At 36.8% G+C, this 15,768-nt stretch overlaps 1 protein-coding gene across 2 annotated transcripts in view; it reads right to left on the bottom strand.

Annotated features, from left to right (window-relative positions):
• Positions 1 to 7,810: 7,810 nt before the first annotated feature.
• Positions 7,811 to 15,768, bottom strand: part of ajap1 (adherens junctions associated protein 1) — an 83,460-nt gene continuing 75,502 nt past the window's right edge. Inside the window, exons 3-6 of one of the 2 annotated variants that reach the window (XM_037535833.1) lie at positions 15,640 to 15,727; positions 15,085 to 15,342; positions 10,169 to 10,291; positions 7,811 to 9,773 (exon numbers count right to left, since the gene is read on the bottom strand). In XM_037535833.1, coding sequence (XP_037391730.1) covers positions 10,219 to 10,291; positions 15,085 to 15,342; positions 15,640 to 15,727 — 419 coding nt within the window. In that variant the 3' untranslated portion in view covers positions 7,811 to 9,773; positions 10,169 to 10,218. The remainder of the gene's footprint in view (positions 9,774 to 10,168; positions 10,292 to 15,084; positions 15,343 to 15,639; positions 15,728 to 15,768) is intronic. The other variant, XM_017693407.2, reaches the window with a different exon arrangement.

The raw sequence follows: 15,768 nt of genomic DNA, 5'->3' as shown, positions 1-15,768 counted from the left end.
TGTTTTTCTGTCTCTTTCTCTCTGCCTCTCTCTCTCTCTCTCTCAGTATTTCTCCGTCTCTTTCTTTCTGCCTCTCTCTCTCACTCTCTCTCTCTTTCTCTCTCACTCTGTTGTTCTCTCTCTGCCTCTCTCTCTATCTCTCTCTTACTGTTTTTCTCTGCATCTCTTTCTATCTCTCTCTCTCACTGTTTTTCTCTCTCTCTCTCTCTGCCTCTCTCTCTCAGTTTTCTGTCTCTTTCTTTCTGCCTCTCTCTGTTTCTCTCTCACTCTGTTTTTCTGTCTCTCTGCCTCTCTCTCTCTCTCTTTCTCTCTCACTCTGTTTTTCTCTGTCTCTCTCTTTCTGTCTCTCTGTTTCTCTCTCACTCTGTTTTTCTCTCTCTCTCTCTGCCTCTCTCTCTCTCTCTTTTTCTCTCACTCTGTTTTTCTCTCTCTCTCTCTCTCTCTCTCTCTCTGCCTCTCTCCCTGTAGAGACAGCCCATTTAAAGGGTTTTTGGGTCAGGTATTTTTTTTTATAAATGGTAAGACATCCAATTGTTTATAAATTTATATCCTCTATAGAGTTTTCTGATTACTGTTCACCCACTAAATCATGTCTTTGGAGTGTATTTTTAGAAAATATTTGTATTACAGGGAAAGTATTGAAGCAAAATTAATTGCATCTGCACTGTACTGTGGTTTTCCAAACCCACTGCAAGAGTACAAGGTCAGTAAATGTAGCTAAAAGTTTCTCTTGTTAGTGCACGCAGCCTACCAGCCACGGAGATGTAAATATTACAAGGTAAGATTTCAGGACAAAGTTAAGAGTTTACACCACTGAGCAGTTTATTTTAACATTAATTTGTGTAGTCAAACATGTTAATCATGTTTCACATTTTATTTTATTTAACAAACAGTGTTAGTAGACAAAACAGCCATTACTGGAATGAATTTTTTACTTTCAATAAACTAAAAACATTATTTTCATCAGTGACTGTATGTTCTAACCAATGGCTGTGATAGTTCTGACTCCTAGGTACCAGTGAGACACCAGTTCATCCAATACAGTGCTAGGAATTCTTTGTGAGCTATGGGTTTATCAGTACCGATATACCAGCACGCCACAAATTAATGCAGATAACACAACATACCTACAGTGTAAAACATTCTAACTCCCTTCTAACTTCTAACACCTTTGCTGTCTGAATTGAGTTGCAGTCTGAAGTAAATCCAGTTTACTCACTCAGCCAGGTGTGTCAAGGAACTGGCTTTCAGTATTTATCAAATTTCTGTTGCATCTGACCCTCTTAGATAAAAGCTTGAATGTACGAGACGTGTGAGACAAAGAACTTGAGAAATTTGGATGAAATAGAATAAAACATTTTGGATTTATTTCAGTTGTTTACCTTTTTTATTTCACTTCTTTACTTTTAAGGTAAGTTAATGTAAATAACTTTTATTCTAAGCAATTATGAAGCATTTCTATTGGCCCATTCATCAATAGATATACATGTAATATTCAATGTAAAGGTCAGCTGCAGAACTATTAAAAGTGAATAGATATCCCAGAATAATATGGCATTGCTAATCTAAGTTTACTTCACCAATCAAAATGACTTTAATTGACAAAAGAAAAAAAACACACACACACACACACACACACACACACACACGCATGCACGCACACACACACGCACACACACACACACACACACACACGCACACACACACACACATGCACGCACACACACACAAATATGTATATGTGGATGATTCACCAGTAATGAATGTAACGACAGCCCTAACATATGCATTTCTTCGGTGAGCATGTAGGCAAAGAAAATCACACCATTCAACATTTCTGCACAACTGCAGACAATGATTGCACTGTAGTTTGTCATGTGATGTCGGGAAAATAATGATGTGTTAAGACATATTTCTCATTTGAAATCACTTTTATTTTCAATATCACCTCCCCCCAATAATTTCCCTTTGTCATTTTACAAACATTTGATCATGTTTTTAGAAAGACAGCCCGTATTGTTGAACGTTTTATTAATAGCAACATGAGAGTACTAAATGTACAGAGTCGCTCCGGTGAGAGCTGCATTTACAGTGGCCAAAAAACACAGAGAGCTTAAGAACAAGAGGAACTAAAAACCAATGTCACCTGGAAATGTAACTTTACCAATACCTACAAAAAAAGGACAGAGAAAGAGAAAGAGAGTGAGAGAGAGAAAGAGAGAGAGATAGAGACAGACAGACAGAGAGAGAGAGAGAGGGAGAGAGAGAGAGAGAGAGAGAGAGAGGGAGAGAGAGAGAGAGAGAGAGAGAGAGAGAGAGAGAGAGAGAGAGAGAGAGAGAGAGAGAGAGACTCAAAGACATAAAATAAAAATACACCATACTGAGTTGACACAGAGACTGATAGCATCTGTGTGTGTTTTCATGTGTTTTTTTCAGTATACTGTTTCATGTACTCTATTTATAGAACTTGTACAAAAGAAAAAAAGAGGTACTCATCATTATAGTAAGCACAAATATAAAAAAGTAAGATTCACAAAGTACAATTTTTTTTGTTCAGTTTTATGGCAACAAGAAGACTGGGTCTGGTTGGTTCCGTATAGCATTACAGGAGTTCTACTGACATACACGCCTCATGAGAACAATCAGAAGAAACAGCTAAAGACTTCATTCCTTGAGCCTCAGAAAAAAATAAGTCCAGTACCTGAATGTCTGAATGTTAAGAAATCAGGGAGAACCTGTGATTCCAGGTTTTGAGGAAGAGTCCGTTAGAGTTAATCTATTTGGGCGGCTGTGCTTTCTGAGGGAATCATAAAGATCAGTCTTATCAGTGGATGCTTACTCTTAAAGGCATTGTGATTGGAGTAGATGGGAATTCTGGGTATCACTTTATGCAATAGGACCATATTGTAAATATGTGCAATGGAATATAAACACAAATCAGTTGCAAATATGGTTAAAAAAGATCATGTATGACAACATGTAATAATAATGTACGCAGGAGTATGAACAAGTTTGTGTACAGCATCAGATGAAAATAGCATACAAATATTAAATACATGATTTTATAAATGTGGAAAAAACGTAGCAAAATTGCAGTAGCAATAAAAAGTGGTTCTGCTTGAATGCATTAGATAAGTAATGCATTCTGCTGATGGACTGCAATGCACTGTTGACATTCATCAAAACATTTCACTCTAATGTTCATTAGATTACAGTAAATTCAAATTCAGCAAGGTTAAGTATCAGTTCTTCCAGGTGAATTTACTAATCCATGCCCTGTTCCCGAATGCATTCTTTCATAGCTAACAACTCCAGGTTAAACAAGCTTTACAGAACAATAGCATAATGCCATTCAACCTAATGAGAAATGTCTACCACTTAATTGACATTATTGTTTTTATTTGATATTTATTTTGTATGCATGTGGAAGACCATACTGTCAGGATAAAATAGGTGTAGTTTTTTTCTCTTGTGTAAACAAGCTAACTTTGGCACAGTGGCAAATTTAATGCTGTCATTTCCAACTGCCAGATTATGATTCTGTATAACACTGTGCAGCTTTTTAGCATAGCAACTACACATTATCTATCTAACCATCTGAAGCTGGCTGAAACCCAGCTGCATGTTTCTATGATAGAAGTGTGACAGGCTTCCACAGAAAAACTTTTGATGCTTTCAGTAGACTGTACTAAATAGAGCTTACAGGAGAGCTATGGATAAATCAATGAGCATCAAACTAACAAAAACATCAGCAAAGTGAAAAGCACCTACCCCTGATATTGGTTCATTGTACAAAGAATCCACTGTAACAAGAATCCAAACATGCTGAAAGTACTTACTGATTGAATTATAACTGAAATGATGAAAAAAATATATTGATTAATATAGATTATTAATGATTTATTATTGAAAGTAATGAAAACATACCAACTAGCTTTTTTGTTCACTCATATTCATTCATATACTGATTGTTCTGTAAAGCTGCTTTGTGACAACACCTGTTGTAAAAAGCGCTATATAAATAAATTTTGCTTGCTTGCTTGCTCATATAGCTATAACAGAAATAAAAATCCAAACTAAGTCTTATTATTCAGTCACTACATGAAATACATGCTTGTAATGAAATTTTGGACATGGCGGTGTCCAAGTGGAGTTGATTGTTTTATTGTAATTTAAACAAAAACTGAAAATCTCATTAGGTCAAATGCCATTTTTATCAGTGATCTGTAAAGCTTGCCCAACCTGGCCAGCATAGCCCATAATTGGAAGCATGTACAAATGGCTAGTTCTACACAGTTTATAAATGCTTAGGTATCATTTGTCTTGCAGGGCCAGATATGATCTTGTAACAGGTCTGGGGACAACTTCTTAAATGTTTGATGCTGGATTGTGGCAAAGTCCTATCAAACAAGGATACACCCACTCTAAAACCCACCTCCAAATCATGCATAACTGGAATATTTTCAGGGGTCCTTTTTCACCATGCTAACAAATGTTACATTTGTTAATGTAAGTTTATTCCCACCATAATAAGTTCCAACTATGTTCCAACCTGTATTAGCCCAGAGTTCTCATGGCTGACCCCAGACATTCTGGTTACGAGACAATGTCTGGGCCCATAAGACCAAGGTTCCATTACATGTGGTCAAGTGCCAGTGTTCTTGTTGCAGACTGCAAACAAAACATACAAACACAAAGGCCTACGTTGAATGACAGCTGAAGACATGTTCAAGAGAGCCAGGTTGAGACAAGTGGCCCAGAACAATATTCTCTACCCACAGTGATCACAGCGACATGAGCTGCTTGTCCGCCTGCTTTTAGTGCTTTTTAATTGACACTTAATTTATTGAGTTGTCTGAGGAAATGTGCTGGGGGCATAACTTTCTCCCAGAGAGAGAAACAAACAGTGCTTGTTAGGACTTTTTTCTTTATTTTTAATTCAAACCCTGATGCAAAGCTGTTTCCCAAGCCTGTCACACCAGTGAGATATCAACCATCCTGCAATCTACTGCAGTGTAGTGAGAGGGAAGCCTTGGCGTTGGCAGCTAGCCACTAGCAGTTACAGCAGGAGCAGAATACAAACTGACTGTATGAAAGCAGATCTACTTGGCAGTGTGTTCGTCCATTTAGGTGCTGTCTTAAATCATAAAATCACATGTTGGAATGATGTACAGTGGGTGAGTTCTTTTAAGATGTTTAACCTGCCATATCTCTACATAACTGTCTGTTCTTTGGAGATGGTTATGTAAGTCATAGGACTTTCTGTGGGATCACACTGGAAACAACCTATTCCACTTCACGTTTAGGCCACGTTAAATATTTCAGAGCACATTTCATGTAGAAATTTTTTCGTCTTTAATCATTGATTGCTTTAGATGCACAGTGGAGGATTTGACCGGTAGTGCAGCACAGAAGTGAAAAGGCTGACCTCTTCACCACAATCCAGACAGTGAGCTGAATTATGCCATTCTGTTCTCATTTTCAATTCATCACTGTCAAAACCTTGTAACATTTTCTTTACAACATTTGAAAGTTCCAGCTGCCTACATTTTATGAAGCATTTGTGACAAATGGGCCCATAGAAATGGCTCAAGTTAGTTCTCAATACATTAATATACCATTAAATAATGTAATTAATTAATATACAACCTTAACGTTTCCCTTCTGGAGATATAAGGTTCACGACAGTGGCAAATTGCTACTGTAAACATGTGGCATTACCCTACACTTTCGTCAGCCTATGCAAATTAGCCACATTTTCCCTTGTTAGCAGTAGAACCTCTGCCACCCTTAATGACAGTAATGTCTCAGTAGACCTATATTCAGGTATTGCACTGTCAACTGAAATATCTGTATTGAGTCTTTCACACGACGGCAGCACGGATAGCAGTGTAGGAGTTGGCACAGTTGTTTTTGTTCTGTGATAGAACCTTTGTGGTCATATACACCATGTAAACAAAGCGCATTTCTTAACATAGTTCATCCTATCTTCCAAAAAAGAAAGGTAAAGTAACTTAAAATAAAACATATATAATAGTTGATACATAAAAATAAAATGCATGTACATGTTTATATAATACATTAATACAGTATTTTTTCACATGGAATCTGGTTTTAGGGATGAAAGTTTTGGTCTGTTAGGTTAAAGAATATAGTTACATCTCACCTATTCATTTAATGAGATTTCAGTCTATGACACAAACAGTCAGCAGGCAGGCATTACCATCACACCTCACCCCACCCCACCCCATAACATGTCAAAAATGGAGCTATCAGGGTTATTTTTGGCAGTATTGTGACAAATCGCTGTTGTCGAGGGAAAAAAAAAACGTGCATCTCCAAAATGTTCACTTTGCAAGAGAAGTAAAAAAAAAACTACTTTAATTCAAATACTTTAATTTTAAGTCATAGGAACCAGACGTTTTTCAAGTCATTTTGGGACATTTCTTTTGGTCCATTCATCATGAAATTTACATACAATGTCAAGGGCAATCAGTATTTTCAAATTCTGTCAAAAGCTGAATAACATCACAGGGTTTTATTCCAACAACAGCGATTTGCTTTTGCATAAAGTAAATACTGGGGGTCTAATATGGATACATAGTGTGAAGGCCTGAATATACTGTGAAGATTTTGGTCTGACCTGACAGTGTGGTACTGATTGTCCATCTCACTTGGTTTCATAGCCAAAAATACATACATTCCCTTTCAAGAATAGGCAGAAGAAAGTTTGTGTGTTACTACTAAACAGGGCTTACAAATACTTCAGTAGTTTCCTCTATCACAGCTACATGCAGATCTACCATGCCAAGAAACAACATCATCAAGACGAAACTTACATCACAAATACGCAAATTATTGCGGTGCATCTTTGTGGTGTATTACGGTTTTTGTTGACTTGACCTTTCCATGCTCCTCCCACGAATGCGCTGCTCTTTCATAGCAGCTGTTGCAAATTTTACAGAATATTAGCTATGTTCTTCATACCTGGCTCATAATATTCAACCTAATAAGAACCTGCAGATCACAACTCTGTTTTATTGTTAAAATACAATGTATTATTACTTTCAAATCTTATTTGTTTTGTATGTCGACTGTGTTTTTCTTTATTTATCATGTAATAAAGCTAATATTAGCATGGTGGCAAATTTATGATGGCAAATTTTGTATCCAATCTGCTTCGTTTCAGTTACCTACAACAACATAGTGCAGCTCTGAGGAGTACTTTAAACTAGAAATCTCAAAATGAACACTGTAGCAGTCCAATCTGATTTTTTACATATTTTAACAAAAACTGAGTGGTCCGCTACACCTCTTCAATGTCTGACAACATTCTCTAAAGCTTGTCCACCCTGGAAACAGTCATTAAGAGTGAACACATTTGTGGGCGGGGCACAGACTGGGCAATTGGCAACTATTGTTCGACATGTTGCATGAGGCTCCAAATTAGCCTAAAAAGCCTTACATGCATTACATGTTGTACTGTTATGTAAAATGTTTATCTGTGTTGTTCCTGTCAAATCAAGATAATAAATCAATAAACAATGTCATGACTAACAAAAGATCAATGTGTATGCACATTAGAGGGTAATTGCATTAGTCCATCCAGACCTTTGAATTTGAACTTTCTACAGTAGAATTTCTCACAAACATACCAACACCCGGCTGGATTTCTTCCAGATCACAATATATTATCAGTCAGCACCCTAAGGGAAAAACTATGGCCAGACATGTGATCACCATTCCCTCAGTCTGAAACAAATACTCACACTTTTTTTGAAGTTATAAGAGGAAAAATCTATCATTGTGAATTAAGTCTATCCGGTTTATATGGGCGGCTTAAATTGGATCAGTAATGCATTTTAGACTGCGAGCTATTGTCTTGTTGTATTATTTTGAATTTTTTTTTTTCACCCAATCACAAACGTAATATGTATTTGTTTTTGGATATATTATATTTAGTTTATTTACTTTATTTATTGTCAGTAAAATGACCTAAATTCCACTATCTACCAACTCTTTGGCCTTGTATTTGTTTATGTTGATTTTAGATATGCACATCACACACACAGGGAAAAGGAGAGAAGTGTGCACACATACACACACACATTCATGCATTTAAAGTGTCCACTACTTCACTGGACGTCTCACTGTTTTGTTTTTGTTGTTGAATTTTGTGGCTACAATTATTTTTGAAACATTGTACATTTCGAGCATTTCTGCTGGTGGGGAAACACAATTAACTTCCTTTCTGTTTTGCTCACTTTGAGGACAATACAAAGGTGAGAAGTTAAAAACAAAAAAAAAGTGTTGTATTATATTCAGATTACTCATGTAGATTTGAGTAAAATAAAAAATAAATTAATGAATTAATTAGGAAAAAAAAACACTTTAGTATCACACCAGGTGAAGTTCCTGCGTTTGTTTACATATATTCCTATATTTCAGTACATCTTCATTTCCGAAGCATACGAATAAATAATATGCATGTTACATAGGATTGTTAAAAAAAGAATAATCATCAACTTGGCACTCAACAATGACTTGGCACAAAAATAAATCAGAGTATTCAGTGTTTGATCCTAAGCCCTAGAATACTAATAGCTGTACATTGTTTATTCCTGTAAAAAAGCATTATCTTCTTTCACTTTGATGCACAAACAATCAAAATGTATTGCGTACTGCTGTTAAAAATATGAGGCTTTGACTGAGGCTCTTTGACAGTATTGATCAGTACAAAAAGAACTTCACTGGAGATTCGAAGGACTGTGGCTAACCAACAGCGCTAATGTCAATTCTCACCCAGCAGCAATTAAAAGACTTAAAAAAAAAATAGTTGAGGCATGGCTTGAGTGAATGAAAATAATAATAATAATAAAAAAAGAATATATTTCAGTATTTCAGTGGATGACTGCTGAATCTGGAAAAAAAAAAAAGAAAAGGTGTTGCCTCCTGGCTGAATCTCAGATGGGAAGTTAACAGTCCCAGAAGTTCAGGTGCAGTGGAACTGAGTGACGTGTGAGTTACCTCTTTGTACAAAAATAGAGAAGACTATTCCGTTTAAAACAGGGCCTAATAACAATACGCTAAACTCAAAAGTTGGGCCAGGGATCATTTTTTCTTTTCTTTTATCTAACCAAATAGTGCTCCTTATAAATATTTTTGGATGTCTGCAACACAATTTTTTTTGTTCAACTATTTCAAAACATATTTCAAATACATATTTGTACTTTCTATACAAAAAAAAAGGAATGGGTTGATATAGAATACCGTCACAGAAATGACTCGTCGTGTTGTCTGTAGTTTTCAACCAACTCTCAGACGCATCCCATCTGTACATAAAGTGGCACATATTGGCGTTATTGGCACATAGTTCTGAAAAGTCTGTTCACCCCCCTTTTTCACCAAAAGCAGCCCCCTTCGGAAAAGATCTCTCCAAAACGTCTGCAACGGTGATCTTCCCCAACACATCCACACATACAGTAATATATGTATATAATATATTTACTCTAAGTATACTGTGTCATCTCTAAATGACCAGAAGTCTATGGAAAATAATCTGGAGTGACAACCGTAGCACTGCTCTCTTTGCGATCAGCTTAGAAAAATAAACATCTTCGCTCCGTGTCCAGGGAGATCCACCATTTGTACAAAAGCCGTGTGTTCGTTCCTGCTCTTCCATCTGCAATTGCTTGGGTCTTTGTTATGTTTTGCCTTTGTTTTGTATTGTTATTTCCTTATCGCGAGAACTGGAGGTTTTGTCCAATGGGATCCTGTAATTAGGAAAAAAGCTAAAATTAGGACATAAAATTACAAGCACACCGATTCATATGACAGTGGGCTGGCTCATGCAACAGTTTACTATACACCTAAAAACTCCACATAGCATCATCTCATTAGTAGATGCTTCCAGCTTGTTCACCCCACCAATAAGCAATGAATCAGTGAATGCTAAAGTCTATTTGTGCTGTCTTCATGATTACGGTATAAATAAAAAGACTGTGTACCATAACTCTCAATTTTCTAACAAATCCTGCACAAAAGACACACTCCCACTTGTAAAGGAGCATGAGTCAGTGGCAGACGGCAGCCTGTAGTGACATCCTGTTTTTTGTTATTTCTCTGTTATTTGTGTGGAATTGTGGAATGTCTGAGAAACGGAGCGTACCAGGGACCAAATTGAGGAAGTTGCAGCGACCCACAGGTAGTAAAAGGGCCTCAGCAGGAGATCTCGAACCATTTCTCAGATACAAAGGCCACGGGGATTAGCTGCCTTTCAGTTGGCGATGGTCTGGAAGAAAAACAGACATGGAAGCTGAAAAGGTCCTGCAGAGACATGAAACCTCACCTCACTCCATTCTTCCATTCTTTTTTTTTACCTGATTTCTCTCCCCAATTTAATCATCTCCAATTCCACCCACTTGTTAGGACTCCCCCAATCACACGATGCTATTAACATTAGAAGGGTGAAGGCTAGCACAGGCTTCCTCCAGGACCTGCGAAACCACCAGATCTGTTACGTCAACTAACAACTAACTGCACTAACTAGCATTGCGTTGAGTGATGGGAGGAGCCATCCTACCCACTCATCTCTTGGACTCCCAGCTATCACCAGGGATCAAACTTGTGATCTCCTGATGATAGGGCCAACGCTTAGACGGTTGCACCACACGGGAGCCTATTCTCACATTCTTAAATCCGCTGTTTCATTTGCTGCGAGTGCCTAGTGTATGGATGACTCTGAATGCAGAATTAGATCAGCTCCAGTTCCACAGTAAAAACATTATTTAAAAAGGCAATGAAGCATTGAGACCTTACACATATACAAAGATTGTGTAATGATCTATTTAAACTAAGTGCATTCACTGAGATAATAATAAGCTAAATATTTTCAAAATCATCATTTATAGACTGCTTTCTGTTGTGAGGTGCCAAAAGCTCTACTACTGTCATTACTGAAACAAAAAGAGGTTTAGTCCATAGCTTTATAGCTTTATTTAGTGTAACTAGTTGCCATTAATAAAATAAAAAAAAAAAAAATCTTGCTAAAAGAAAACATTTTCACTATGGTTGTTGCAGCAGATAAAAACCATGTATTTTCAGTGATACACTGACTGTAGATGCAGAGTGAGTAGATTCATATCAGGTTCAGGTTTCAAATTTAGCAGAACCAGTCAGGCCTAGTTGGGTTGGGTTTCAAAGTTGTGGGTCCAGTGTAGGTTAAGGCTGGAATGTTATGCCCATGAAGAGCTCTACATTGGATTACTATTCATATTTCAAGTTTATTCATGGACTAAATTGCAATTCCAACGGTGATCAACCCCTGAAAATCATTTTTAGTCTATATTTAGGCTTAATCTATGTAGAAAGATCAGCCCTTTATATTTAATCAGTGGATCACACAAATTATTCATAGGACTGAACAGAATAAAGTTTCATAAAGAGACAAACTAAAGCTACTTGTGTAACTACAGATTCATTCTGCATTCCAGTCGATTCCAGTCCTATATTATGATCTGTTAAATATCATCATCTTGGAAGTGATAGAATTTCATCTGTTAATTCCATCCTAGTTAAATAAAAGCTTTTATTACAGGCTGTCATATTAGATTACAGTGGATTTCATACCTTACAGCGATTCATAAAGCGTATTTGAATCAGAGTCATATGACGGCTGAAGGGATGTTCATTCAGAACAAGAGGAGGAAGAAATGGAACAACCTAATAACCTTCAATTTTCAAATATTTGTGACGTTTATGGGACAGCTTGGGCAGTGAGTCTGCATCTGAGTAGACTGCACTGGACAGTGTAAAACCGCCCCAGTTTCAGCTTCTCTCCCCCTAAATTGAAAAGACACCCCCCTCCAAACAGGGGCGTTCAGGTCTGAGGGATTGAGAACTGTGAGTGGAGCAAGAAGTCAATGGAAAAAAAAAACCCTTGGAATGAGATTTGTCAAGTGACATGTTACACTTTCTTTCTTCATTCCTTTCTTCAACTTCACTATAGTACAGAACCAAGCGAGTCAAACTTTTACAGACACTGTCCAGCTTGTTACTGACAGCTGTACACTCACTGTAAGCTGTAAGGAAGGTATAACCTGTCAAATCCAGCAAAAGAATTGACAATCTCAGCACATTTAACTGAATACACGACTGTCAAATTCACTACATCAAAAGCTAACAAGCTGGCCCCACCACTGTCCTCTGCATAAATGGTCTTGTACAGCACATTTTTCAAACAAGTACATATAGGAGGAAATAAGAATAAATAACAGCATGTGTATAAGTAATAGTATAATAATATTTAAAAAAAATATTAAGTCAACAAAATAAATGGATCTTCAAAGGTTCTTTAGTAAAGACAATGGTTCTGCTTTCAACCATTAGTTCTCTATAGAACCAGTTCGTGCTAAAATGGTTCTTTGCATGGTAAAACAGTTCCGACTGATCTAGACTGTGTTGTACACAGTCCTATATAGCATCAAAAAGAGTTCTTCTATTGTTCCAAGCTTGACATCATAACAATAGCATTTTTTGGTGCTATATAGAAAGCTTTTTAAAAAAGGAAATATTTAAACATAAATATTAATATAAAACAACACCTTTTGTCTTTGAGACATCTAAAAAAAAAACAAGGGTGTTTCTGTCCATCCTTCCACCGTGAAGAGACAAATCAACACTGTGGGTCTGAAAGGATGTGTAGCTGTCTAGAAGCCCTTACTGAGTAATGGAGGTACACAAGAAAGAAGAGTGAGCACTATATACTGGAAAAAATGTCAATTCTATTTAGTTGTTGAGATTTCTGTTGAATGTGTTTTCTGACTCTGACTTTTGTACAGTACTATATGTCAGGTGACGTCATTGTTTTCTGATATTGGGTGGTCATGGCACTTTTTTTTTTGGTGAAATGACAGAGAATCATGTTATGACAACTGACTTGGAGCTCAGTGTATGTCAGAGGTAAATCTATAAAAATAATCCAGATTCTTAGCACATTAACTTTAATCAAATTCTGATTCAATTTTATTATGAGATTTTATGATGCATTAAATTGTTTCTTCAATAATCATAATCACATTGAATTTTGCCATTTTGGAGGAGTGATCCTGTAATATCAGTAATCAGACAAATTAAAGGCAATTATTTATAAACATTCTGCTTTTACTGGTACTGTATCGTGCTTATTTAGCTCTAATGTATTTGAACAGCCTTACAGCTTTTGCTCTTTAACAATTCTATTACACAAACTGCTGTTTTGTCATGACCAGACGAAAAAATGAGCTCAGCTACCTGTGATTGATATCTTATTCACACGATAGTCTGTGTTCACCACAGGAAGAAAAAAAACACATTCTCATTCTGGCAACTGCGCTCTCAATTTGCCGGGGCAGTGTGAAAAATATGGTTTGTTACAGCAATTCACAGGGTGAATGTGAATGTGAATGCCAGCTTTGAAGTGAATGTTTCATCTTAAGAATGATGGGGCTGTACACAGTGTTGGAACCAGTATTTTGTTGTGGTGCAGTGTGTAGGGTTTTGCAAATGTGTTGAGGCAAGCAGAGACACTGCTTAGGAAACATCTCCGCTTTACAGCCTATGCATGACTGATGATGTATGCAAATGACACCATCATATATGTGTCTGGTAGAACTCACACCTCAGTTTCTGTGCAGGCGACGGAATGACTAAAATTAGTAGTACAGTTGATGGTTGACTAACAATTAACCTTAAAAATGGTGTCAGTGTGCTTTTTATCTAGAAGACAGCAGATGATTACAGTCATCTCAATATGAGTACAGATGGACAATCTATTAAACAAGCTAAAGAGGTCAAGTATTAAGTTAAGGCTGGTTTCATTAACACATTAAATGGCAAATATTACTGTACTGTTGTCTCAAGCTAATAAAACATACATAAATATTATGATATATGACATCAGATAATTCTTTGCCATTTTGAAAGTTCATATATTTGTCCTTATTTATTGAGCATGAAATAAAATAAAATAAAAAATACTTGTAAGCAGGGCTTCCATAAACTGCTAATTCCCTATTTCCTTGTTTAAGTTTATTGAGTTAATCTTTGCTTGTTTCTTTTGAATCAAGATATATATATAAATATATATATATCATATATAAATATATATATATCATATATATATATATATATATATATATATATATATATATATATATATATATATATATATGTGTGTGTGTGTGTGTGTGTGTGTGTGTGTGTGTGTGTGTTTTGCATTTTACAATATCAATGTCTTAATTGCACTCATAAATTCTTAGCTAGCCACATTTTTACCAAAGTGATATGTTATATGTTAGCCTATAGCATGTGTGCTGCATACCTGAGCATCTCAAGAAGTCAAAGTTAACTTAACTCTAGTTCTCTGAGCAGCGCAGCAACTCAAACGGAGGCAAATAGTGAGGGCCGTTAAATGTATGGCCGAGCCACAGCTGTTCTAAGGTCAGCTGAGAACCAGTCACTGCTCATTGGGTAGTTATGTCGTTTTTTCCACACTGAATTTTTTATTTATTTTTTTTTCCCACCCTTCCAAAATTTTCCAGCGCTAGTTATGAACATGACAGGTGTAGATAGCGACATTTGCTAAGTAGTTATTGCAAGGTTGAGGAAAATAAGGCAGAGCTCGGCAGATTTTGATTGGACAGAGAACAGTGACTCACAGAAAATAAATAAAATTTCATATCATAAAAAATACACATTATAAATATTCGTGATAGGTCTGTGACACCGTGGCTGCACCCCTGAGTAGATGACTGTATTATTATAATGGCACTGTTTCTATGTTTAACATAGGGAAAAGTTAAAAAAAAAATCCTTCTGAAGCTTCCGAGGTTCAGACTACGGTATGCTCATAGCTAGTTACAGCGCAGCTTGTAAGCAATGGAAGAAACAATGAAAAGACTGTAAAGACACTGAAAAAAAGTGATGTATTGTTTACTTCATTCAAATGTGTACATTTTCACATGAATAAAATATATGATTATATTATATAAAATATATGATTATATTATATAAAATATATAAAAACTTTAAAAAAAGGTTTCTTACCTATTCCCGTTGTACGTGGTCTTGTAAATGGGTGTGTGCTGGATCATCTCATCCGTGTAGACTGGCACGGCGGTGCGCACACACTCATGAGAGCACTGTAAACTGTCGTTGTAGGCGGTGAAGATGTCCACTTTGCTGGGCACGCGGGCCGGCGTGAAATCGGTCAGGTTCTGACAGCTCTCTTCCTGCTGGTTGATCTTCCTCTGGTGGCTAGTGTGGCGGCCATTCCCCGACTGTGCACAGCTACAAAAACACGCACCAAATTCACAAAGCCAACATAAAATCATACCTTGAACCCCTGTGTCTGTCTTACACTTAACACATAAAGGGGCAGCAGACACAGAAACGCTAAGGTTCTGTAGACAGACTGGTACATTTACAGGGCAGCTAAGAATGTGTACATAGACCACTTTACTGGCTAATTCACTGGCTTCTATAAAGGGATAGCCAGAGAGACAGACTGAGGCAGAGAGAGAGAGACAGACTGAAGGACAGAGACTGGGAGTGACATCATCGACACTAACATCACACATGGTAGAAAAGAATCTTTCCTACCAGTTTTTAAGGACTAGTGTTGTTATCAAGGCTGCGATGACCATTATGAGGGAAACAGTGATAGTGATGATCTGATGTACTGCCAGACCTGCAAAAATAAAAACAATACAGAAAGCCAATTCAGTTCCA

This window comes from Pygocentrus nattereri, chromosome 28 (assembly GCF_015220715.1).
Source record: "Pygocentrus nattereri isolate fPygNat1 chromosome 28, fPygNat1.pri, whole genome shotgun sequence".
Classification (NCBI taxonomy): domain Eukaryota; kingdom Metazoa; phylum Chordata; class Actinopteri; order Characiformes; family Serrasalmidae; genus Pygocentrus; species Pygocentrus nattereri.
The sequence above is the reverse complement of the archived record's forward strand: the minus strand, read 5'-3'. Positions and strand labels throughout refer to the sequence as shown.